The sequence below is a fragment of the Pleurodeles waltl genome, chromosome 6, assembly GCF_031143425.1.
Source record: "Pleurodeles waltl isolate 20211129_DDA chromosome 6, aPleWal1.hap1.20221129, whole genome shotgun sequence".
NCBI classification, from domain to species: domain Eukaryota; kingdom Metazoa; phylum Chordata; class Amphibia; order Caudata; family Salamandridae; genus Pleurodeles; species Pleurodeles waltl.
Window position 1 is genome coordinate 103,481,930 of NC_090445.1, and position 26,369 is coordinate 103,508,298.

Below are 26,369 nucleotides of genomic sequence, written 5' to 3' on the forward strand. Positions count from 1 at the left end.
GGGCTCAGGGGGGACAAGTTGGGTTACTCACAGTCTTTGAGTCGCCTGGGGGTCCTCCCTGTAGCGTTGTTTCTTCACCAGTCGAGTCGGGGTCGCCGGGTGCAGTGTTGCAAGTCTCACGCTTCTGGCGGGGATTGCAGGGGTCTTTAAAGCTGCTCCTCTGGAAACAAAGTTGCAGTCTTTGTTGAACAGGGCCGCTGTTCTCGGGAGTTTCTTGGTCTTTTTAGAGCAGGGCAGTCCTCTGAAGATTCAGAGGTCGCTGGTCCTGGGGAAAGCGTCGCTGGAGCAGTGTCTTTAGAAGGGGGGTGACAGGCCGGTAGGGCTGGGGCCAAAGCAGTTGGTGTCTCCGTCTTCTCTGCAGGGTTTTTCAGCTCAGCAGTCCTCTTCTTCTTAAGTTGCAGGAATCTGATTTCCTGGGTTCAGGGGAGCCCCTAAATACAGGATTTAGGGGTGTGTTTAGGTCAGGGAGGGCAGTAGCCAATGGCTACTAGCCCTGAGGGTGGCTACACCCTCTTTGTGCCTCCTCCCAAGGGGAGGGGGTCACATTCCTATCCCTATTGGGGGGATCCTCCATCTGCAAGATGGAGGATTCCTAAAAGTCAGAGTCACTTCAGCTCAGGTTGCCTTAGGGGCTGTCCTGACTGGCCAGTGACTCCTCCTTGTTTTTCTCATTATCTCCTCCGGCTTTGCTGCCAAAAGTGGGGCCGTGGCCAGAGGGGGCGGGCAACTCCACTAGCTGGAATGCCCTGTGGTGCTGGAACAAAGGGGATGAGCCTTTGAGGCTCACCGCCAGGTGTTACAGCTCCTGCCTGGGGGAGGTGATAGCATCTCCACCCAGTGCAGGCTTTGTTACTAGCCACAGAGTGACAAAGGCACTCTCCCCATGTGGCCAGCAACATGTCTCGAGTGTGGCAGGCTGCTAAAACCAGTCAGCCTACACAGGTAGTAGGTTAAGGTTTCAGAGGGCACCCCTAAGGTGCCCTCTGGGGTGTATTTCACAATAAAATGTACACTGGCATCAGTGTGCATTTATTGTGCTGAGAAGTTTGATACCAAACTTCCCAGTTTTCAGTGTAGCCATTATGGTGCTGTGGAGTTCGTGTAAAACAGACTCCCAGACCATATACTCTTATGGCTACCCTGCACTTACAATGTCTAAGGTTTGGCTTAGACACTGTAGGGGCACAGTGCTCATGCACTGGTGCCCTCACCCATGGTATAGTGCACCCTGCCTTAGGGCTGTAAGGCCTGCTAGAGGGGTGACTTATCTATACTGCATAGGCAGTGTGAGGTTGGCATGGCACCCTGAGGGGAGTGCCATGTCGACTTTACTCGTTTTGTCCTTACCAGCACACACAAGCTGGCAAGCAGTGTGTCTGTGCTGAGTGAGGGGTCCCCAGGGTGGCATAAGATATGCTGCAGCCCTTAGAGACCTTCCCTGGCATCAGACCTATATCTATGCTGAATGTGGATTTAAAAATCCTCAGCCATATGCTGGTGTCAAGGTTGCTCCCATATCTTCCTCGCTTAGCGCATGACGACCAGTCAGGATTCATACCGAATCGAAATAGGTCTTGTAATCTTTGGGCAGAGGGAGCATATAAGTGGCCAGATCAGGCAAATTACATCACAGCCCCCTCCTGATAGGTGGTCACCCTGCTAGGTGACCAATCCCCCTTACTGGGCTACTTAGGGTCTCCCTCTAGGGTGGGTCATCAGATTAGACGTGCAAGATTCCAGCAGGACTCCTCTGCATAGTTTACTTCAATTTCTGGCACCGGGACTACAACTGGACCCTCCAGGAACCGACAATCCAACTCCAGCAAGGACTCTGCTTTTCTGGCTCCTTCCAGCAACTATAACATTTCCCTGGCTGTGCATCCTATGAGGGCAACAAGTCTTCAGCCTGCAGAAGAAGCAAGAAGAAATCTCCCTAGGAGTTCAGAAGTCACTCCTGTGAGTCTGCAGGCACTAACTGCAACAACAGGAGGCTGAGTGGATCTTCTCTCATCCCGAAGTGTGTGGATCATGCAACACAGATGCTGGTGGTCTGGAGTGGTCCCCTTGGTCCTCTCTACCAACTGTCCAACTTGGGAGACTGTAAGCCCTTGCCTCTCCTTACAGGACAGTACCCCTGTGCACCACGACTCTTGCAGCTATCAAGGCTTGTTTGTTCCTCCTCCAAGAGATCTTCAGGCTCCACGTAGGCCCCAGCACCCAGCACTCCATCCTGCAAAGCACAGTGTCCTGCCTGCTGCTTCAGCGACGTGGGACTCCTCTTCAGGTGTGCTGCATGGGCCTCACTGCAACTCATGTGCCTGCTGCCTCCTCTTCCTGTGACTCCCAGCTGCTGAGGGTCACCTCGTACTCCCCTCTTTGGGTCGAGTCTCCTGGACCTTGCTGGTCCTCTTCAGTCTTGCAAAATTATCTTTTCAGACTCCTGCATTTACCAAGGCTTGTTGGTGGTTTTCCAACACAACTGACTGACTGCATCACGACCGCTGACATTGGACATCACTTGCATCATTTCAGAAACTCCTTCTCTGCTCCTGTACTGCACTGCTGAATTTCTTCATCCATTGTCGACATTGGTCCTGCATTCACAGAAGGGTGGGTAGTAGCTCCTGCTACAGCTGGACACTCCAACTACAACTGGACTTGGTGCTCTTCTTTTGCAGGTCGTCTTACGACAGGATTCCCCTTTATCTTCTTCCAGTCTTGCTTGGGTCTTGCACAGTCCTTTTCCAAAGTTCTACTGGGGGTTTGGGGAAAAAACAGTTACTTACCTCTTCTCTCCTGGTCGCTGGGGGGCACCCTGGTACTTACATTTTGGGGTTCCTAGTTCTTCTAGCTCCCCCATGATTCCACTTCCTTGGGTGGGGGACGGCCTTTCACATTCCACTTAATTAGTATATGGTTTGGTCTCCCCTAGGGCCTTCACCATTTGCTATTGTTTTTACTATCTGCTATTGTTTTCTATGCTAATCCCTAATCATGGGGGCTCCTTGTTTTGCAGTTGGAATGAGTTCTTGGAGATGCAGATAGCACGTTTGGCCTTGTCATAGCAAGTTTATATACATCTTACTATCCACCTTTCAATTCCTGGTTTAGAGATTGGAGACCCTTTCTGAGGATTTGAAAAGGCTATGAAAAGATGTTTTACAAAAAGCTTTGTTCTTTTAACATTGAGTTGTGTGTAGAGCTTTTTCTGCTACAGAGTCTGGTTATGGAAAGAAAAGTGGGAGCTCAATGGTTTGGTTTACATGGAAATTAGAAACTATTTTAGAGAGGAATTTAGGGGTTGTTATTAATATCAGTTTAGCAGGATGGATTTGGAAGAAGGGTTCTTCTAAAGTGAGTGCTCGATGTTCACTGAATCGTCTAAGACATGTTATAGCTACTACAAAAGCTACCTTCCACATGAGGAACTGTAGTCCACATGAATGCAGTTGTACAAAATGGAGGACCCATAAGTCTGGTGAGAACTTTTAAGATTCCAGACAGGTGCTGGTGGAATGGAGGGAGGAATAGATTTTTAATCCCTCTATAAAAGCTTTAACAACTGGAATTTTAAACAAAAGACATGTGTCTTATCTTTTGTATGTACGCAGCTAGCGCCGGTAAATTGTAACCAAGTGAAGTTGTATTCAAGACCTGCATTTTGTAAATGTGGTAGGTAGCAAATATTGTCTTTTACAGTAGGATATAGTGGTTGGATTTGTTATGCTAGGCAATACTGCACAAATGTATTCAATTTTGCTGAGTAAAATGCCCTTGTATTCAGCCTATGAACTGGTTTTACAATGGGCATATACTCTTGAGGAAGATTTGGTATCCAAGTTCTAGGACCTCAGCAGGTATCTTGCTAGATTGAGTTGTTTGCGGTTGTGGCGTAAGTCCCTGCCCTGCTCCTGAATTAGAAGGTGTGGCCATATTGGTAGTTTTCGTGTAGCACAACTGACAGTTGTGGCAGAGTTGAAAACCATACTTGTCGTGCCCACGCTGGGCATATTTGAATTAGTGTCAAGGATGTTTGCGTGAGCTTCTGGACAAGGTAAAAAATGAGTGGGAGAGGAGGAGAAGCATAAGCAAATATCCCTCACTAGATGATCCATAGGGCAGTGCATTACTACCGGGGAGAGGAAACCTGGTGGCGTAGGCTTTAGCATTTCGAGTTCTGTTGTGTGGCAGAGGTCTATCTCTGGGGTTTCCATACCATTGGAAATATGAGTGGAGTAGTGTTGCATCAATTTCCAACTCATGCATCTGTTGTTGCATCCTGCTGAGCATATTTGCAAAGTCATTGTCCAACCCTGGTAGGTATTCTGCTAGGAGGTGGATGTTGTGATATATGGCCCAATGCCAGATGCGCTCTGCTATCAGATAGCTGTTTGGGGTGCGTGCCCCCGTTTCTGAATGTAGTACATAGCTGTCATGTTGTTGGTGGAGACTAGAACAGCTTTGTGCAGAATATGCTGTTGAAAAGGTTTGAAAGCTAAATTAATCACAAGAAGCCCTCAGTGACTGTTGTGTAGATGTTTCTGCACTGGAGACCGCTGTTCATGTACTGTAAGATCTAAAATGTGTGCCCCTTTGGTCTCTTGTGGAAGAGGAGCTTTGAAGGGCTGCCCTGTGATAGATTGTTGCTGTTCCATTACTGCAGAGGGTTGTTGGCCCAATTAACACTAGATTTTGCAGATGCCCTCCGCTTGACACCATTGTGTGTACCTGGACATGTGGTGGTATTGTCTGGTGGGAAAGGTCTGGAGGGGTATCTAGCTCTGGATCTGTGTCCCTCTGTGGACCTATGTTATAGTCATCCCATGGTTGATGAAGGTTATCTGGATCGCCCTGTGGGTCTGGAAAGTATGGAGTGTAGTTGGGGTGGGGGTGGGGGGTTGTCAGTAGATGACCGCCTGTGGGTGCACATGAGAGGAGAGTTGTGGTGAGGTTGGCAGAGGTGAAGGTATAGCTGGTATTGGCAGCAGAGGAGGAGTAGATGGGGAGGAGAAGGTATAGGTAGTGGTTGAGTAGGTGGGAGAAGAGGTGAAAGTTCAGATAAAAACCTGATGGGACTGGTGTCTCTGTCCTTCTGTTTTTCCGAGGGGGGCCTTGGTGGTTTAGGCATCACAATTTCTTTGAAAGTCTTTTTACGTTTTGGTGGTGTCTGTAGGTGGGAGAGGTGGTTTGGCTACCACCCTTCCTGTATCTGGTTTTGAGAACAGTCTCTTCTACCGGTGTTGAGATTCTTCTGTAATTAACTTAAAGTAAGCTGAACGAGGCAGTTTTGTGGTTCTGGTGCTAAATGACTTATGCGCCTGTAAGGAAATGCCTCCTTGGCATGGTTGCCCCCTGACTTTTTGCCTTTGCTGATGCTATGTTTACAACTGAAAGTGTGCTGAGGCCTGCTAACCAGGCCCCAGCACCAGTGTTCTTTCCCTAACCTGTACTTTTGTATCCACAATTGGCAGACCCTGGCATCCAGATAAGTCCCTTGTAACTGGTACTTCTAGTACCAAGGGCCCTGATGCCAAGGAAGGTCTCTAAGGGCTGCCGCATGTCTTATGCCACCCTGGAGACCTCTCACTCAGCACAGACACACTGCTTGCCAGCTTGTGTGTGCTAGTGAGGACAAAACGAGTAAGTCGACATGGCACTCCCCTCAGGGTGCCATGCCAGCCTCTCACTGCCTATGCAGTATAGGTAAGACACCCCTCTAGCAGGCCTTACAGCCCTAAGGCAGGGTGCACTATACCATAGGTGAGGGTACCAGTGCATGAGCATGGTACCCCTACAGTGTCTAAACAAAACCTTAGACATTGTAAGTGCAGGGTAGCCATAAGAGTATATGGTCTGGGAGTTTGTCAAACACGAACTCCACAGCACCATAATGGCTACACTGAAAACTGGGAAGTTTGGTATCAAACTTCTCAGCACAATAAATGCACACTGATGCCAGTGTACATTTTATTGCAAAATACACCCCAGAGGGCACCTTAGAGGTGCCCCCTGAAACTTAACCGACTATCTGTGTAGGCTGACTAGTTCCAGCAGCCTGCCACACTAGAGACATGTTGCTGGCCCCATGGGGAGAGTGCCTTTGTCACTCTGAGGCCAGTAACAAAGCCTGCACTGGGTGGAGATGCTAACACCTCCCCCAGGCAGGAGCTGTAACACCTGGCGGTGAGCCTCAAAGGCTCACCCCTTTGTCACAGCACCGCAGGACACTCCAGCTAGTGGAGTTGCCCGCCCCCTCCGGCCCGGCCTCCACTTTTGGCGGCAAGGCCGGAGAAAATAATGAGAATAACAAGGAGGAGTCACTGGCCAGTCAGGACAGCCCCTAAGGTGTCCTGAGCTGAGGTGACTAACTTTTAGAAATCCTCCATCTTGTAGATGGAGGATTCCCCCAATAGGGTTAGGATTGTGACCCCCTCCCCTTGGGAGGAGGCACAAAGAGGGTGTACCCACCCTCAGGGCTAGTAGCCATTGGCTACTAACCCCCCAGACCTAAACACGCCCTTAAATTTAGTATTTAAGGGCTACCCTGAACCCTAGAAAATTAGATTCCTGCAACTACAAGAAGAAGGACTGCCTAGCTGAAAAACCCCTGCAGAGGAAGACCAGAAGACGACAACTGCCTTGGCTCCAGAAACTCACCGGCCTGTCTCCTGCCTTCCAAAGATCCTGCTCCAGCGACGCCTTCCAAAGGGACCAGCGACCTCGACATCCTCTGAGGACTGCCCCTGCTTCGAAAAGACAAGAAACTCCCGAGGACAGCGGACCTGCTCCAAGAAAGGCTGCAACTTTGTTTCCAGCAGCTTTGAAAGAACCCTGCAAGCTCCCCGCAAGAAGCGTGAGACTTGCAACACTGCACCCGGCGACCCCGACTCGGCTGGTGGAGATCCAACACCTCAGGAGGGACCCCAGGACTACTCTGATACTGTGAGTACCAAAACCTGTCCCCCCTGAACCCCCACAGCGCCGCCTGCAGAGGGAATCCCGAGGCTTCCCCTGACCGCGACTCTTTGAATCCAAAGTCCCGACACCTGGGAGAGACCCTGCACCCGCAGCCCCCAGGACCTGAAGGACCGGACTTTCACTGGAGGAGTGACCCCCAGGAGTCCCTCTCCCTTGACCAAGTGGAGGTTTCCCCGAGGAACCCCCCCCCTTGCCTGCCTGCAGCGCTGAAGAGATCCCTAGATCTCCCATTGACTTCCATTACAAACCCGACGCTTGTTTCTACACTGCACCCGGCCGCCCCCGCGCTGCTGAGGGTGAAATTTCTGTGTGGGCTTGTGTCCCCCCCGGTGCCCTACAAAACCCCCCTGGTCTACCCTCCGAAGACGCGGGTACTTACCTGCAAGTAGACCGGAACCGGGGCACCCCCTTCTCTCCATTCTAGCCTATGTGTTTTGGGCACCACTTTGAACTCTGCACCTGACCGGCCCTGAGCTGCTGGTGTGGTGACTTTGGGGTTGCTCTGAACCCCCAACGGTGGGCTACCTTGGACCAAGAACTAAGCCCTGTAAGTGTCTTACTTACCTGGTTAACCTAACAAATACTTACCTCCCCTAGGAACTGTGAAAATTGCACTAAGTGTCCACTTTTAAAACAGCTATTTGTGAATAACTTGAAAAGTATACATGCAATGTTGATGATTTGAAGTTCCTAAAGTACTTACCTGCAATACCTTTCGAATGAGATATTACATGTAGAATTTGAACCTGTGGTTCTTAAAATAAACTAAGAAAATATATTTTTATATATAAAAACCTATTGGCTGGATTTGTCTCGGAGTGTGTGTACCTCATTTATTGTCTATGTGTATGTACAACAAATGCTTAACACTACTCCTTGGATAAGCCTACTGCTCGACCACACTACCACAAAATAGAGCATTAGTATTATCTATTTTTACCACTATTTTACCTCTAAGGGGAACCCTTGGACTCTGTGCATGCTATTCCTTACTTTGAAATAGCACATACAGAGCCAACTTCCTACATTGGTGGATCAGCGGTGGGGTACAAGACTTTGCATTTGCTGGACTACTCAGCCAATACCTGATCACACGACAAATTCCAAAATTGTCATTAGAAATTCATTTTTGCAATTTGAAATTGTTCTAAATTCTTAAAAGTCCTGCTAGGGCCTTGTGTGTTAAGTCCCTGTTTAGCATTGTCTTTTAGAGTTTAAAAGTTTGTTAAAGGTTTGAAATTAGATTCTAGAAACAGTTTTAGATTCTTTAAAAAGTCTTCCAACTTTTAGCAAAATAATGTCTGATACAGAGATGAATGTGGTGGAACTCGACACCACACCTTACCTCCATCTTAAGATGAGGGAGCTAAGGTCTCTCTGTAATATCAAAAAAATAACCATTGGCTCCAGACCTACCAAAATTCAGCTCCAGGAGCTGTTGGCAGAGTTTGAAAAAGCCAACCCCTCTGATGATGACCTCACAGAGGAAGAAATTAGTGACTTGGAGGCCAATGTCCCTCCTCCAGTCCTAAATAGGGAGAACAGGACCCCTCAAGTCCTGTCTCCAACTGTGTTAGTCAGAAATAGTGAGTCCCTCACAGGAGGGTCCCACATTTCTGAAATCACTGAGGATGCTCTCAGTGAAGATGACCTCCTGTTAGCCAGGATGGCCAAAAGATTGGCTTTAGAGAGACAGCTCCTAGCCATAGAAAGGGAAAGACAAGAGATGGGCCTAGGACCCATCAATGGTGGCAGCAATATAAATAGGGTCAGAGATTCTCCTGACATTTTAAAAATCCCCAAAGGGATTGTGACAAAATTTGAAGATGGTGATGACATCACCAAGTGGTTCACAGCTTTTGAGAGGGCTTGTGTAACCAGAAAAGTGAACAGATCTCACTGGGGTGCTCTCCTTTGGGAAATGTTCACTGGAAAGTGTAGGGATAGACTCCTCACACTCTCTGGAAAAGATGCAGAATCTTATGACCTCATGAAGGGTACCCTGATTGAGGGCTTTGGATTCTCCACTGAGGAGTACAGGATTAGGTTCAGGGGGGCTCAAAAATCCTCGAGCCAGACCTGGGTTGACTTTGTTGACTACTCAGTGAAAACACTAGATGGTTGGATTCAAGGCAGTGGTGTAAGTAATTATGATGGGCTGTACAATTTATTTGTGAAAGAACACCTGTTAAGTAATTGTTTCAATGATAAACTGCATCAGCATCTGGTAGACCTAGGACCAATTTCTCCCCAAGAATTGGGAAAGAAGGCGGACCATTGGGTCAAGACAAGGGTGTCCAAGACTTCAACAGGGGGTGACCAAAAGAAAGGGGTCACAAAGACTCCCCAGGGGAAGGGTGATGAGACAACCAAAACTAAAAATAGTAAAGAGTCTTCTACAGGCCCCCAAAAACCTGCACAGGAGGGTGGGCCCAGAGCCTCTTCACAAAACAATGGGTACAAGGGTAAAAACTTTGATCCCAAAAAGGCCTGGTGTCATAGCTGTAAACAGCATGGGCACCAAACTGGAGACAAGGCCTGTCCCAAGAAAGGTTCCACTCCAAACTCCCATCCAGGTAACACTGGTATGGCTAGTCTCCAAGTGGGATCAACAGTGTGCCCAGAGCAAATCAGGGTCCACACTGAAGCTACTCTAGTTTCTGAGGGTGGGGTGGATTTAGCCACACTAGCTGTCTGGCCGCCTAACATGCAAAAATACAGACAGCAACTCTTAATTAATGGGACTAGAATAGAGGGCCTGAGGGATACAGGTGCCAGTGTCACCATGGTGACAGAGAAACTGGTTTCCCCTGGCCAATACCTGACTGGAAAAACTTACACAGTCACCAACGCTGACAATCAGAGAAAAGTACATCCCATGGCAATGGTTACTTTAGAATGGGGAGGGGTCAATGGCCTGAAACAGGTGGTGGTCTCCTCAAATATCCCAGTGGACTGTCTGCTTGGAAATGACCTGGAGTCCTCAGCATGGGCTGAGGTAGAACTAAAAACCCATGCAGCAATGCTGGGTATCCCTGAACTGGTGTGTGTGAAAACAAGAGCACAATGCAAGGCACAGGGTGAACAAGTAGAGCTGGAGTCTGGAAGAATGGCCCAGCCTACCAAGAGAACAGGAAAGTCAGTTGGGAAACCAACTACAACACAGCAAAAGAAAGGGAACCTCTCTTCTCAGGAAGAAGTTCTGCCCTCTGAGGGAACTGAGCCTTTGGAGCTTGAACCTTATCAGGTTGAGCTCTTAGGCCCAGGGGGACCCTCAAGGGAGGAGCTGTGTCAGGGACAAGAAACCTGTCCCTCTCTTGAAGGCCTTAGGCAGCAAGCTGCTGAAGAGTCCAAAGGCAAGAAAAATGGAACGCATAGGGTCTATTGGGAAGATGGACTACTGTACACTGAGGCCAGAGACCCCAAACCTGGTGCCACTAGGAGAGTGGTAGTGCCTCAGTTGTTCAGGAAGTTCATCCTAACATTGGCCCATGACATTCCCCTTGCTGGACATTTGGGACAAACCAAGACGTGGGAGAGGTTAGTCAACCACTTCTACTGGCCCAATATGTCCAACATGGTTAAGGAGTTTTGCCTCTCCTGCCCCACCTGTCAAGCCAGTGGTAAGACAGGTGGGCATCCAAAGGCCCCCCTCATTCCACTTCCAGTGGTGGGGGTTCCCTTTGAAAGAGTGGGTGTGGACATAGTTGGTCCACTAGAACCTCCCACAGCCTCAGGAAATATGTATATCCTGGTAGTAGTGGATCATGCTACCAGGTATCCTGAAGCTATTCCCCTTAGGTCGACTACTGCCCCTGCAGTAGCCAAGGCCCTCATTGGTATCTTTACCAGAGTGGGTTTCCCTAAGGAGGTGGTGTCTGACAGAGGTACCAACTTCATGTCAGCATACCTAAAAGCACATGTGGAATGAGTGTGGGGTGACTTATAAATTCACTACACCATACCATCCACAAACTAATGGCTTAGTTGAGAGATTCAACAAGACATTAAAGGGCATGATCATGGGGCTCCCAGAAAAACTCAAAAGGAGATGGGATGCCCTCTTGCCATGCCTGCTTTTCGCTTACAGAGAGGTGCCACAGAAGGGAGTAGGATTCTCACCCTTTGAACTTCTGTTTGGTCATCCTGTAAGGGGACCACTTGCCCTTGTTAAAGAAGGCTGGGAGAGACCTCTCCATGAGCCTAAACAGGACATAGTGGACTATGTACTTGGCCTTCGCTCTAGAATGGCAGAGTACATGGAAAAGGCAACCAAAAACCTTGAGGCCAGCCAACAGCTCCAGAAGTTTTGGTATGACCAAAAGGCTGCAATGGTGGAGTTCCAACCAGGGCAGAAAGTCTGGGTTCTGGAGCCTGTGGCTCCCAGGGCACTCCCGGACAAATGGAGTGGCCCCTACCCAGTACTAGAAAGGAAGAGTCAGGTCACCTACCTGGTGGACCTGGGCACAAGCAGGAGCCCCAAGAGGGTGATCCATGTGAACCGCCTTAAGCTCTTCCATGACAGGGCTGATGTCAATCTGTTGATGGTAACAGATGAGGATCAGGAGGCAGAGAGTGAACCTCTCCCTGATCTTCTGTCATCAGACCCAAAAGATGGCACAGTAGATGGAGTGATCTACTCAGACACCCTCTCTGGCCAACAGCAAGCTGATTGTAGGAGAGTCCTACAACAGTTTCCTGAACTCTTCTCCTTAACCCCTGGTCAGACACACCTGTGTACCCATGATGTGGACACAGGAGACAGCATGCCTGTCAAGAACAAAATCTTTAGACAATCTGACCATGTTAAAGAAAGCATCAAGGTGGAAGTCCACAAGATGCTGGAATTGGGAGTAATTGAGCGCTCTGACAGCCCCTGGGCTAGCCCAGTGGTCTTAGTCCCCAAACCTCACACCAAAGATGGAAAGAAAGAGATGAGGTTTTGTGTGGACTACAGAGGGCTCAATTCTGTCACCAAGACAGATGCTCATCCAATTCCAAGAGCTGATGAGCTCATTGATAAATTAGGTGCTGCCAAATTTCTAAGTACCTTTGACTTGACAGCAGGGTACTGGCAAATAAAAATGGCACCTGGAGCAAAAGAAAAGACAGCATTCTCCACACCTGATGGGCATTATCAGTTTACTGTTATGCCCTTTGGTTTAAAGAATGCCCCTGCCACCTTCCAAAGGTTGGTGAATCAAGTCCTTGCTGGCTTGGAGTCCTTTAGCACAGCTTATCTTGATGATATTGCTGTCTTTAGCTCCACCTGGCAGGATCACCTGGTCCACCTGAAGAAGGTTTTGAAGGCTCTGCAATCTGCAGGCCTCTCTATCAAGGCATCCAAATGCCAGATAGGGCAGGGAACTGTGGTTTACTTGGGCCACCTTGTAGGTGGAGGCCAAGTTCAGCCACTCCAACCCAAGACCCAGACTATTCTGGACTGGGTAGCTCCAAAAACCCAGACTCAAGTCAGGGCATTCCTTGGCTTGACTGGGTATTACAGGAGGTTTGTGAAGGGATATGGATCCATTGTGACAGCCCTCACTGAACTCACCTCCAAGAAAATGCCCAAGAAAGTGAACTGGACTGTGGAATGCCAACAGGCCTTTGACACCCTGAAACAGGCAATGTGCTCAGCACCAGTTCTCAAAGTTCCAGATTATTCTAAGCAGTTCATTGTGCAAACTGACGCCTCTGAACATGGGATAGGGGCAGTTTTGTCCCAAACAAATGATGATGGCCTTGACCAGCCTGTTGCTTTCATTAGCAGGAGGTTACTCCCCAGGGAGCAGCGTTGGAGTGCCATTGAGAGGGAGGCCTTTGCTGTGGTTTGGTCCCTGAAGAAGCTGAGACCATACCTCTTTGGGACTCACTTCCTAGTTCAAACTGACCACAGACCTCTCAAATGGCTGATGCAAATGAAAGGTGAAAATCCTAAACTGTTGAGGTGGTCCATCTCCCTACAGGGAATGGACTTTATAGTGGAACACAGACCTGGGACTGCCCATGCCAATGCAGATGGCCTTTCCAGGTTCTTCCACTTAGAAAATGAAGACTCTCTTGGGAAAGGTTAGTCTCATCCTCTTTCGTTTGGGGGGGGGTTGTGTAAGGAAATGCCTCCTTGGCATGGTTGCCCCCTGACTTTTTGCCTTTGCTGATGCTATGTTTACAATTGAAAGTGTGCTGAGGCCTGCTAACCAGGCCCCAGCACCAGTGTTCTTTCCCTAACCTGTACTTTTGTATCCACAATTGGCAGACCCTGGCATCCAGATAAGTCCCTTGTAACTGGTACTTCTAGTACCAAGGGCCCTGATGCCAAGGAAGGTCTCTAAGGGCTGCCGCATGTCTTATGCCACCCTGGAGACCTCTCACTCAGCACAGACACACTGCTTGCCAGCTTGTGTGTGCTAGTGAGGACAAAACGAGTAAGTCGACATGGCACTCCCCTCAGGGTGCCATGCCAGCCTCTCACTGCCTATGCAGTATAGGTAAGACACCCCTCTAGCAGGCCTTACAGCCCTAAGGCAGGGTGCACTATACCATAGGTGAGGGTACCAGTGCATGAGCATGGTACCCCTACAGTGTCTAAACAAAACCTTAGACATTGTAAGTGCAGGGTAGCCATAAGAGTATATGGTCTGGGAGTTTGTCAAACACGAACTCCACAGCACCATAATGGCTACACTGAAAACTGGGAAGTTTGGTATCAAACTTCTCAGCACAATAAATGCACACTGATGCCAGTGTACATTTTATTGCAAAATACACCCCAGAGGGCACCTTAGAGGTGCCCCCTGAAACTTAACCGACTATCTGTGTAGGCTGACTAGTTCCAGCAGCCTGCCACACTAGAGACATGTTGCTGGCCCCATGGGGAGAGTGCCTTTGTCACTCTGAGGCCAGTAACAAAGCCTGCACTGGGTGGAGATGCTAACACCTCCCCCAGGCAGGAGCTGTAACACCTGGCGGTGAGCCTCAAAGGCTCACCCCTTTGTCACAGCACCGCAGGACACTCCAGCTAGTGGAGTTGCCCGCCCCCTCCGGCCCGGCCTCCACTTTTGGCGGCAAGGCCGGAGAAAATAATGAGAATAACAAGGAGGAGTCACTGGCCAGTCAGGACAGCCCCTAAGGTGTCCTGAGCTGAAGTGACTCTAACTTTTAGAAATCCTCCATCTTGCAGATGGAGGATTCCCCCAATAGGGTTAGGATTGTGACCCCCTCCCCTTGGGAGGAGGCACAAAGAGGGTGTACCCACCCTCAGGGCTAGTAGCCATTGGCTACTAACCCCCCAGACCTAAACACGCCCTTAAATTTAGTATTTAAGGGCTACCCTGAACCCTAGAAAATTAGATTCCTGCAACTACAAGAAGAAGGACTGCCTAGCTGAAAAACCCCTGCAGAGGAAGACCAGAAGACGACAACTGCCTTGGCTCCAGAAACTCACCGGCCTGTCTCCTGCCTTCCAAAGATCCTGCTCCAGCGACGCCTTCCAAAGGGACCAGCGACCTCGACATCCTCTGAGGACTGCCCCTGCTTCGAAAAGACAAGAAACTCCCGAGGACAGCGGACCTGCTCCAAGAAAGGCTGCAACTTTGTTTCCAGCAGCTTTGAAAGAACCCTGCAAGCTCCCCGCAAGAAGCGTGAGACTTGCAACACTGCACCCAGCGACCCCGACTCGGCTGGTGGAGATCCAACACCTCAGGAGGGACCCCAGGACTACTCTGATACTGTGAGTACCAAAACCTGTCCCCCCTGAGCCCCCACAGCGCCGCCTGCAGAGGGAATCCCGAGGCTTCCCCTGACCGCGACTCTTTGAATCCAAAGTCCCGACACCTGGGAGAGACCCTGCACCCGCAGCCCCCAGGACCTGAAGGACCGGACTTTCACTGGAGGAGTGACCCCCAGGAGTCCCTCTCCCTTGACCAAGTGGAGGTTTCCCCGAGGAACCCCCCCCTTGCCTGCCTGCAGCGCTGAAGAGATCCCTAGATCTCCCATTGACTTCCATTACAAACCCGACGCTTGTTTCTACACTGCACCCGGCCGCCCCCGCGCTGCTGAGGGTGAAATTTCTGTGTGGGCTTGTGTCCCCCCCGGTGCCCTACAAAACCCCCCTGGTCTACCCTCCGAAGACGCGGGTACTTACCTGCAAGTAGACCGGAACCGGGGCACCCCCTTCTCTCCATTCTAGCCTATGTGTTTTGGGCACCACTTTGAACTCTGCACCTGACCGGCCCTGAGCTGCTGGTGTGGTGACTTTGGGGTTGCTCTGAACCCCCAACGGTGGGCTACCTTGGACCAAGAACTAAGCCCTGTAAGTGTCTTACTTACCTGGTTAACCTAACAAATACTTACCTCCCCTAGGAACTGTGAAAATTGCACTAAGTGTCCACTTTTAAAACAGCTATTTGTGAATAACTTGAAAAGTATACATGCAATGTTGATGATTTGAAGTTCCTAAAGTACTTACCTGCAATACCTTTCGAATGAGATATTACATGTAGAATTTGAACCTGTGGTTCTTAAAATAAACTAAGAAAAGATATTTTTCTATATAAAAACCTATTGGCTGGATTTGAATCTCAGTGTGTGTACCTCATTTATTGTCTATGTGTATGTACAACAAATGCCTAACACTACTCCTTGGATAAGCCTACTGCTCGACCACACTACCACAAAATAGAGCATTAGTATTATCTATTTTTACCACTATTTTACCTCTAAGGGGAACCCTTGGACTCTGTGCATGCTATTCCTTACTTTGAAATAGCACATACAGAGCCAACTTCCTGATTTAGATAATATTCGACACCAATGCCTGCTCCAAATGTGAAGGTATCTCCAGCCACCAAAGGTGTTTTCGGCTCAGATAACAAGATGCAGTCTGAGGGCGCCCTGACTCTTTCTGGGACGGATTTCAGCTCTGAAGGCTTTTTTCGGTGTTGGTGCATGTTTTTTTCGATGCCGGCTCTGAAATTGGTTTTTACTTTGGAGCGAATGGTGCGTTAGATATTTTAGTGGTCTTTACAGATTATTTTGGTAGAGGAACAATTGCCCGCTCCTTTGCCTTGTGCTGGACACCTCCATGGCATGAGAGCAGTGAGGTTCCGTGAGCCTTGTGCATGTACTTTAGTTTGGGTGTGAGAGGCTTTCGCCACAGTACTCATGTGCCCCGTCGAAGCAATCGTTTGACCTCGTTCGTGGTCTGAGTCAGACCCTTCCCTACTGCTGTTGAGAATAACTAGGACATCCACCAGTGCACCTTGTGCTTCTGCCTCCTCTTTGATGTCTCCCTCAGCGTGGAGGCTGTGTTTTGGCTCTGGTCGCACCTGGTTCCCTAAGAGATCAGGTGGGTCTTTGGTGCACCTGCATTATGCTATGGGCCCAGAGGCGCCCTCTTCATTGTCGACATTTCAGCGTCTTCTGGAGACATGCAGAGGTTGCAGTATGGATAGTGATCTTAGCTGGAGTACTCTGCGTGACACTGGAGGCAAAAGATGAAATGAGTCTTTTACATCACTCTGTGTCTCTAGAGTGCAAGCAGTGGCGGTGAAAAGTAAAAGTCAAGCCGGGCCCGGGGCAGGCGGAAAAAAGTGCAGAAAACCAGTAAGTCACCAGGTTTTTTTGCTAGTCTCCGTCGAAAGGTGATGTATCTGACACCGAAAAGGCTGGTGAAACGGTGCTAAAGCTTCGATCCCACAGCTCAGAAGCAGACATCCGAATCAGGCGGCAAAGAAAAATACTCTAACAAAAGGAGCTGCGCAACACAGACGATAGTAAATCAGCATACCGCATTACTCGAAAGACAGCTTAGGGGAAAAGTAGCAAAAGTTCAAGCCCAACACTAGATGGCAGGAGTATGCTAAGCATATGTATCTACGACCAACTCATGCAATTAATACTTGTTTCCTAGGTATTAGAAAGGAGGGTTAACTGTGTGTTCTATCTTACTGCAGAATAGAAGTGTGTGATTGATCCTGTACACAAAACGTTTAATATTCATACCAAAATTCTTATAACAAAAAAACAAAAAACAAAAAAAAGAAATCAAGGCCCCGACATTTAACCAAGTACAGAACGGAGCTCCTATGCGTAGGTTGTAATCAGAGCCAAAATGGGCCACTGTCACTTAAGGATTTCAGAAGCTGCCATGTCCTGCAATAATCAGTTGAGTCTATCAGGTAATCAATTACTCAAGCTGCACAATTTTAAGCTTTGGCTATATTATGCAGCATTGTAAGCCAATCAAAAGCTAATGCACACCAGTATTTTAACATTCCGGTGCAGGGGGCTGTAGATTTTAATTTTATGTGCTATACTGCTGTAGGGTTCTAAGGGTTACGGACTGTCTAAAAGGATATAGCACAGTACAAGTATACACAACACAGAGTCACTTACACTTCATTGCGCTTCACACCTGCACATTCTTATCTTGAGCACACCAACTTTGAAACCAGGCAAGCAATGCTACACAACTCCACTCACAAACGTCAACTTTCTTTCTTAAAAAAGAAAGAATTCCCTGTTGCTGAGAGCACTCCCTGTAGCACACATACTCTGCATCACCCTCTCAAAGAAATCACCACCCTTTGATGAAGCAATTATCTCACAGAAAACCCAGCCCAGCTAGTCTGAAGAGAAAAAAAAAAGGATATGTGGTAAAGATTCAGCACCAAAGCCCTCTCGACCAAAATGTGAGGGCCTGTATTATCCTCAACATAACTCAAGCCAGAGAAGCCACTGATCCTTCATGGCCTCCCTGATACTTAAGCCTCAAAGAGGTCACGAAAAAGATGTTGGTCACACCTACTGTGTGGAGTTTAGTTTTACTGGATGAAGGATGTCATCCAAACTCCAGAAACATTCTGAATCCTCATAGTAGCCTTTAAGGTCACGGAGTTCGCCAGATGACCTCATATTTAAGCCAAACCCTAAAGATCAAAAAGTGGCTGGTGCCACCCTTGCCTACCCTGGGTGCCTCACCACTGCAAAATCAGCAATATGTGACAGATTTCAAGACAGAGCCAACTGAACTTTCAGGCACCTAGAGGATATGATACAGATAACAGGCATACTCTATTGAACTACTACAAACCTAAACAAAAACAAAAAGAAAAGACAAGTCAGTCCAGTGAAGCCAGGACACCTCCTTATTACCTTTCTAAATGCAAGGGATCTTGTATTTTGAATGGTGGGTTTCAGTGGATTGCTATTTTTCTTGTTATTGGATTCTATTTGTGGGCTTCCCTTGAGTAACAAGCTAATACCCAAATTAGGGCTAGATGTATCAAAGGGTTTTACCCATTCTATATCTATGGGAAAATGTGTTCGTACATATGGCCCCTAGTTCTGTATCCTTAGCAGTATTTCATCAGTCTCTGCTAAAAACGGAAGAGACCTGAACCTTCAGGAAGACTCCTGTGTCAACCCAAAACAAGAGCCACAGGCTAACAATATCAGGTGGGGAAATGCTATATAAAAGTTAACACCTAGGGAAATACAAATACAATGGGGGTCATACTAAACCACTAAGGCACCTTTTGGCAATTACAGTGTCTCTTACTTTCAATTGGTCTATTTACTAAACCTCTCATGTGCTGTACTAAGGTCTTCTCTGCTGACCCTTGCTCTCCCGAGAAAGCCAAGTGCCTTACCTCGATCTCAAGAAAAGGGTTCACAGACACCCCATTGACTCTGGATTTCAGGATTACGAAAACAAAGTAAAAATGATCTATTAGAACAGGGACCAGCTACTGCACTCTCTGCTCAGCTCTTTGTTCCTTCGATACCAAAAAATGCTTTCAAGTCCACTAAAGAGCAGTTTACAAAAATAACATGATCTTGTACCTGCAAGTAAAAACAATCTCAAATACCTTAAGAGCCATGCAGACATGTAGGGATTTTGCCAAACTTACCTTTCTTCAGAGCTGTACAATCTAGCCAACCCAAAATCAGCCAGTTTAATTTGGCCACTGAAAAGAAACAAAAATGGATTTGAGTGATGCGAGCCTTTCATTTACAGGGAGTGCAGAATTATTAGGCAAATGAGTATTTTGACCACATCATCCTCTTTATGCATGTTGTCTTACTCCAAGCTGTATAGGCTCGAAAGCCTACTACCAATTAAGCATATTAGGTGATGTGCATCTCTGTAATGAGAAGGGGTGTGGTCTAATGACATCAACACCCTATATCAGGTGTGCATAATTATTAGGCAACTTCCTTTCCTTTGGCAAAATGGGTCAAAAGAAGGACTTGACAGGCTCAGAAAAGTCAAAAATAGTGAGATATCTTGCAGAGGGATGCAGCACTCTTAAAATTGCAAAGCTTCTGAAGCGTGATCATCGAACAATCAAGCGTTTCATTCAAAATAGTCAACAGGGTCGCAAGAAGCGTGTGGAAAAACCAAGGCGCAAAATAACTGCCCATGAACTGAGAAAAGTCAAGCGTGCAGCTGCCACGATGCCACTTGCCACCAGTTTGGCCATATTTCAGAGCTGCAACATCACTGGAGTGCCCAAAAGCACAAGGTGTGCAATACTCAGAGACATGGCCAAGGTAAGAAAGGCTGAAAGACAACCACCACTGAACAAGACACACAAGCTGAAACGTCAAGACTGGGCCAAGAAATATCTCAAGACTGATTTTTCTAAGGTTTTATGGACTGATGAAATGAGAGTGAGTCTTGATGGGCCAGATGGATGGGCCCGTGGCTGGATTGGTAAAGGGCAGAGAGCTCCAGTCCGACTCAGACGCCAGCAAGGTGGAGGTGGAGTACTGGTTTGGGCTGGTATCATCAAAGATGAGCTTGTGGGGCCTTTTCGGGTTGAGGATGGAGTCAAGCTCAACTCCCAGTCCTACTGCCAGTTCCTGGAAGACACCTTCTTCAAGCAGTGGTACAGGAAGAAGTCTGCATCCTTCAAGAAAAACATGATTTTCATGCAGAACAATGCTCCATCACACGCGTCCAAGTACTCCACAGCGTGGCTGGCAAGAAAGGGTATAAAAGAAGGAAATCTAATGACATGGCCTCCTTGTTCACCTGATCTGAACCCCATTGAGAACCTGTGGTCCATCATCAAATGTGAGATTTACAAGGAGGGAAAACAGTACACCTCTCTGAACAGTGTCTGGGAGGCTGTGGTTGCTGCTGCACGCAATGTTGAGGGTGAACAGATCAAAACACTGACAGAATCCATGGATGGCAGGCTTTTGAGTGTCCTTGCAAAGAAAGGTGGCTATATTGGTCACTGATTTGTTTTTGTTTTGTTTTTGAATGTCAGAAATGTATATTTGTGAATGTTGAGATGTTATATTGGTTTCACTGGTAATAATAAATAATTGAAATGGGTATATATTTGTTTTTTGTTAAGTTGCCTAATAATTATGCACAGTAATAGTCACCTGCACACACAGATATCCCCCTAACATAGCTAAAACTAAAAACAAACTAAAAACTACTTCCAAAAATATTCAGCTTTGATATTAATGAGTTTTTTGGGTTCATTGAGAACATGGTTGTTGTTCAATAATAAAATTAATCCTCAAAAATACAACTTGCCTAATAATTCTGCACTCCCTGTAAGTCAGTGATAGTATTTTGTTTATAGCAATCCAAGTGCAAGAAAAGCTTTGCAGCAGAGAGAAAAAAAATCCACATGCAAAGGAAGCAACTACCTGTTGTTTAACAATATGTTGGAACATTTGATATCTCGATGAAGGAAATTCTTCTTGTGACAGTAGTCCAAACCTTCGAGTAGCTGCTTCATGAAAGACTTAATGTGGTCCTCTGAGAAATGCACCAGCCCAGATTCTAGCAGGCCCATCAAATCGTGGTCCATATACTCAAATACAAGGTAAAAGGCGCCTACAGCATAAAGTAAAACAACTATAAGGATGGGAAGAGAACCAAATACTTCAAAATGTGGACAAAACACAGCAAAACATTTAAAGAAGATTATCATCGTATTACAAAAGTAAAAGAATAATTTACTCTGGGAATTATCGCAGCATGTATTCTATGCCATACTCAGTTACTGCTTACTAGATTTTCTGACCCAAAACCGAAAAACGAACAATAAGTAAATAAATGTTGTAAAATGCAGTATCAATCTGGTGAACGTCATCAAAATAACATTGCTTATTCTCAAAATCTTGATAAAGGAAGAAACTGTTCTACGAAAGCACACCTTCTTAAATGTTAAACAATGTTAGATATGTATTATTGATTGATGCTAACATGAGCTTGTTTGTGAGAATTATTTTGCTAGGACGAAAGCAGGCCCCTACTAACCTGAGCTTTTAGACTTCATTTCTAATGTAAGCTAAATCAGTTTTTATGTGCCAAGTTGTCATAATTAAATAGAAACTAAATTGTTTCTTACCTGTAGAAATAATTTTGCAGCTTGAAGGGTTTTCTTGATTCACATACTATGCATTATTGTGCCGCCTAGTTGTTGGATCTGGAAATTTGTGTTCTAGTTTTATTCCACCACCCCCCCACACCCCCTTTCTTTTGGGGCGTTGTCGACCACCATTTGGTGCTTAGTTTATCCTCTGTGTGACATCAGACGGTGCCCCGGAAGTTCCTGTGATAGTCTCATCTTCAGATTTTTTTTTCCTTTCCCCCACCTTTTTTTTCTCTCTCCCCGTTTGCTTCTTATCCCATTTCTAAGGAGGTGGGTGGACTGCATGTGAATCCAGAAATCTCTTCATGCAGCAAAAGTACTTCTACAGGAAAGAAACAATTTCTTTTTGCAGCAGGAATCTTTTTCTGGATTGACATGCCGTACAATAGATTATACAGATGTATTCCCCCTCCTTTAGGCTGGCTGTGGTGAAATGTGGATGAGTTGGCAAATAGGCGTCGAAGTACCTTCTGCCCTACTTGCACTTCCTTGTTCATTTGAATGTCCACCTAGTAGTGGTTTGCAAAGGTGTGTGGCAATGCCCAGGTCGCCGAGGCGCAGATCTCCTCAAAGGGTACGTTTGCCAGGTATGCCAGTGTGGCACCTTTCTTTTTGGTTGAGTGCACTCTGGGTCTAGCTGTTTCCCTGCTTTTGCACAGCAGATTTGGATGGTGGCAACAACATCTGGTGATAGTTGGTTTGGATACTGACAATCTGATTGTTTTCTTTAGCAAATGACACGAATAGCTGGTTTCCCTTGCAAAATGCTTTTGTCTCCTGTAGGTAGTACATTATGGTCCCGTAAGAAAATGGCTTCCTGTTGCAGTTACCACCCCACTTTTTGCCTGATATTGATGCTGACTTGACTAAGAAGTGTGCTGGGACCCTGCTAACCAGGACCCAGCACGAGTGTTCTTTCACTAAAAATGTACCATTGTTTCCACAATTGGCACACCCCTGGCACACAGATAAGTCCCTTGCAAACAGTACCAATGGTACCAAGGGCCCTTTGACCAGGGAAGGTCCCTAAGGGTTGCAGCATGTGTTATGCCACACTAAGACACCCCTCACCTAACATGCACACAGCCATTTTAGACTGTGTGTGCTGGTGGGGAGAAAAAGGCAAAGTCGACATGGCATGCCCCTCAGGATGCCATGCACCCAAAATACTGCCTGTGACATAGTTAAGTCACCACTCTAGCAGGCCTTAAAGCCCTAAGGAAGGGGGCAATATACCACAGGTGAGGGCATAACTTCAATAGCAATATGCCCCTAGTGTCTAAGTCTATTCTTAGACATTGTAAGTGCAGTGTGGCCATATTACGTATATGGTCTGGGAGTTTGTCAAAACGAACTCCACAGTTCCATAATGGCTACAGTGAACACTGGGAAGTTTGGTATCAAACTTCTCAGGATAATAAACCCACAACTGATGCCAGTGCTCGATTTATAAAAAATGCACACAAAGGGCATCTTAGAGATGCCCCCTGTATTTTACCCAATCCTTCAGTGCAGGACTGACTGGTCTGTGCCAGCCTGCCGCTGGGGTGAGAGCCATTGTGCTCTCTGGGGCCAGAAACAAAGCCTGCACTGTGTGGAGGTGCTTCACACCTCCCCCCTGCAGGAACGTTAACACCTAGCAGTGAGCCTCATAGGCTCAGGCTTCGTGTTACAATGCCCCAGGGCACTCCAGCTAGTGGAGATGCCCAGACACAGCCCCCACTTTTGGCGGCAAGTCCAGAGATAATGAGAAAAACAAGGAGGAGTCACCCTCCAGCAAGGACAGCCCCTAAGGTGTCCTGAGATGAGGTGACCCTGCCTTAGGAAATCCTCCATCTTGTTTTGGAGGATTCCTCCCAAAAGGATTAGGGATGTGCCCCCCTCCCCACAGGGAGGAGGCACAAAGAGGGTGTAGCCACCCTCAAGGACAGTAGCCATTGGCTACTGCCCCCCAGACCTAAACACCCCCCTAAATTGAGTATTTAGGGGAAACCCCGAACCCAGGAAATTAGATTCCTGCAACCTGAAGAAAGTAGAAGGACTGCTGACCTGAAAGCCCTGCACACACGAGGGAGACAACAACTGACTTGGCCCCAGCCCTACCAGCCTGTCTCCAGACTCAAAGAGCCTGCACAACGACGCATCCAGCTGGACCAGCGACCTCTGAGGACTCAGAGGACTGACCTGCACCTAAAGGACCAAGAAACTCCAGAGGACAGCGGCTCGGTCCAAAACTACAACCAAGAAACTATCTTAAAGAAGACTCCAGCATCACTCTGTAAGTGTGAGTCTTCACACACTGCACCAGACGCCCCCGGCCCATGTTCAGAGAAATCAACACCGCAGAGAGGGCCCCCAGGCGACTCCAATGATGTGGACACCCTTAGGTGCCCTCCCTGCACCCCCACAGCAACATCTGCAGAGATGATCCAGAGGCTCCCCCTGACTGCGACTGCCTGGTAACAAAGGAACCCGACGCCTGGACAAAGCACTGCACCCGCAGCCCCCAGGACTGAGAGGAACCAACCACTGGTGCAGGAGTTACCAGCAGGCGGCCCTCATCCAAGCCCAGTTGGTGGCTGGCCCGTGAAGCCCCCCTATGCCCCGCCTGCATCGCCAGAGTGACCCCCCCCCCCCCTCCATTGATTTCAACACAAAACCTGATGCCTTGTTCACACACTGCACTTGACCACCCCTGTGCCACTGAGGGTGTATTCTGTGTGCCTGTTTGGGACCCCCCAGTGCTCTACAAAACCCCCTGATCTGCTCCCCGAGGACGCAGGTACTTACCTGCTAGCAGACTGGGACCAGAGCACCCGTTCTCCATAGGCGCCTATGTTATTTGGGCCCTACTTTGGCCTATGCACCAGACTGGCCCTGTGTTGCTCGTGCTGGGTGTTTGGGGTTGACTTAAACCCCCAACAGTGGGCTGCCTAGGCCCAAGAGACTGAACTTGTAAGTGCTTTACTTACCTGAGAAACTAACTATTACTTACCTCCCCCCGGAACTGTTGATTTTTGCACAGTGTTCATTTTTAAATTAGCTATTTGCCATTTTTGCCAAAACTGTGTAGATTGTTTTAATTCAAAGTTCCATACTTACCTGTGTGAAGTACCTTACAATTTATGTACTTACCTACATTTTGAATCTGGTGGTTCTAAAAATAAATTAAGAAAATAATATTTTTCTATATAAAAACCTATTGACCCGGAGTTAAGTCTGAGTGTGTGTTCTCATTTATTGCCTGTGTGTGTACAACAAATGCTTAACACTACCCTCTGATAAGCCTACTGCTCGACCACACTACCACAAAATAGAGCATTAGGATTATCTAATTTTGCCACTATCAACCTCTAAGGGGAATCCTTGGACTCTGTACACACTATTTCTCACTTTGAGATAGTATATACAGAGCCAACATCCTACAGGTCCTTCGAACTTCCAGCGGGTGGAGGGCTCTTTCTGCTTGTGTATTTTGCTCCTGGAAGAAAACCGGTAGAATTATACTTTAATGTGGAACAGCATTATTAACTTTGGTAACAACTGAGGGTTAGTCCTGAGGACCAACACGTCCAGATTCATCTGTAAGTAGGGTTCCTATACTGTTAGTGCTTGCTGTTCGCCAACTCTGTGTAGCGATGTGTAAGGAAATGCCTCCTTGGCATGGTTGCCCCCTGACTTTTTGCCTTTGCTGATGCTATGTTTACAATTGAAAGTGTGCTGAGGCCTGCTAACCAGGCCCCAGCACCAGTGTTCTTTCCCTAACCTGTACTTTTGTATCCACAATTGGCAGACCCTGGCATCCAGATAAGTCCCTTGTAACTGGTACCTCTAGTACCAAGGGCCCTGATGCCAAGGAAGGTCTCTAAGGGCTGCAGCATGTCTTATGCCACCCTGGAGACCTCTCACTCAGCACAGACACACTGCTTACCAGCTTGTGTGTGCTAGTGAGGACAAAACGAGTAAGTCGACATGGAACTCCCCTCAGGGTGCCATGCCAGCCTCTCACTGCCTATGCAGTATAGGTAAGACACCCCTCTAGCAGGCCTTACAGCCCTAAGGCAGGGTGCACTATACCATAGGTGAGGGTACCAGTGCATGAGCATGGTACCCCTACAGTGTCTAAACAAAACCTTAGACATTGTAAGTGCAGGGTAGCCATAAGAGTATATGGTCTGGGAGTCTGTCAAACACGAACTCCACAGCACCATAATGGCTACACTGAAAACTGGGAAGTTTGGTATCAAACTTCTCAGCACAATAAATGCACACTGATGCCAGTGTACATTTTATTGTAAAATACACCACAGAGGGCACCTTAGAGGTGCCCCCTGAAACTTAACCGACTATCTGTGTAGGCTGACTAGTTCTAGCAGCCTGCCACAAACCGAGACATGTGGCTGGCCCCATGGGGAGAGTGCCTTTGTCACTCTGAGGCCAGTAACAAAGCCTGCACTGGGTGGAGATGCTAACACCTCTCCCAGGCAGGAATTGTCACACCTGGCGGTGAGCCTCAAAGGCTCACCTCCTTTGTGCCAACCCAGCAGGACACTCCAGCTAGTGGAGTTGCCCGCCCCCTCCGGCCAGGCCCCACTTTTGGCGGCAAGGCCGGAGAAAATAATGAGAATAACAAGGAGGAGTCACTGGCCAGTCAGGACAGCCCCTAAGGTGTCCTGAGCTGAGGTGACCCTAACTTTTAGAAATCCTCCATCTTGCAGATGGAGGATTCCCCCAATAGGGTTAGGATTGTGACCCCCTCCCCTTGGGAGGAGGCACAAAGAGGGTGTACCCACCCTCAGGGCTAGTAGCCATTGGCTACTAACCCCCCAGACCTAAACACGCCCTTAAATTTAGTATTTAAGGGCTACCCTGAACCCTAGAAAATTAGATTCCTGCAACTACAAGAAGAAGGACTGCCTAGCTGAAAAACCCCTGCAGAGGAAGACGACAACTGCCTTGGCTCCAGAAACTCACCGGCCTGTC

At 47.7% G+C, this 26,369-nt stretch overlaps 1 protein-coding gene across 2 annotated transcripts in view; it reads right to left on the reverse strand.

Moving 5' to 3' along the window:
* Positions 1–26,369, reverse strand: part of CDK12 (cyclin dependent kinase 12) — a 358,486-nt gene that overhangs the window by 112,995 nt on the left and 219,122 nt on the right. For both annotated transcript variants that reach the window (XM_069237454.1, XM_069237455.1), the window contains exons 6-7: positions 20,656–20,845; positions 18,894–18,950 (exon numbers count right to left, since the gene is read on the reverse strand). In XM_069237454.1, coding sequence (XP_069093555.1) covers positions 18,894–18,950; positions 20,656–20,845 — 247 coding nt within the window. The remainder of the gene's footprint in view (positions 1–18,893; positions 18,951–20,655; positions 20,846–26,369) is intronic.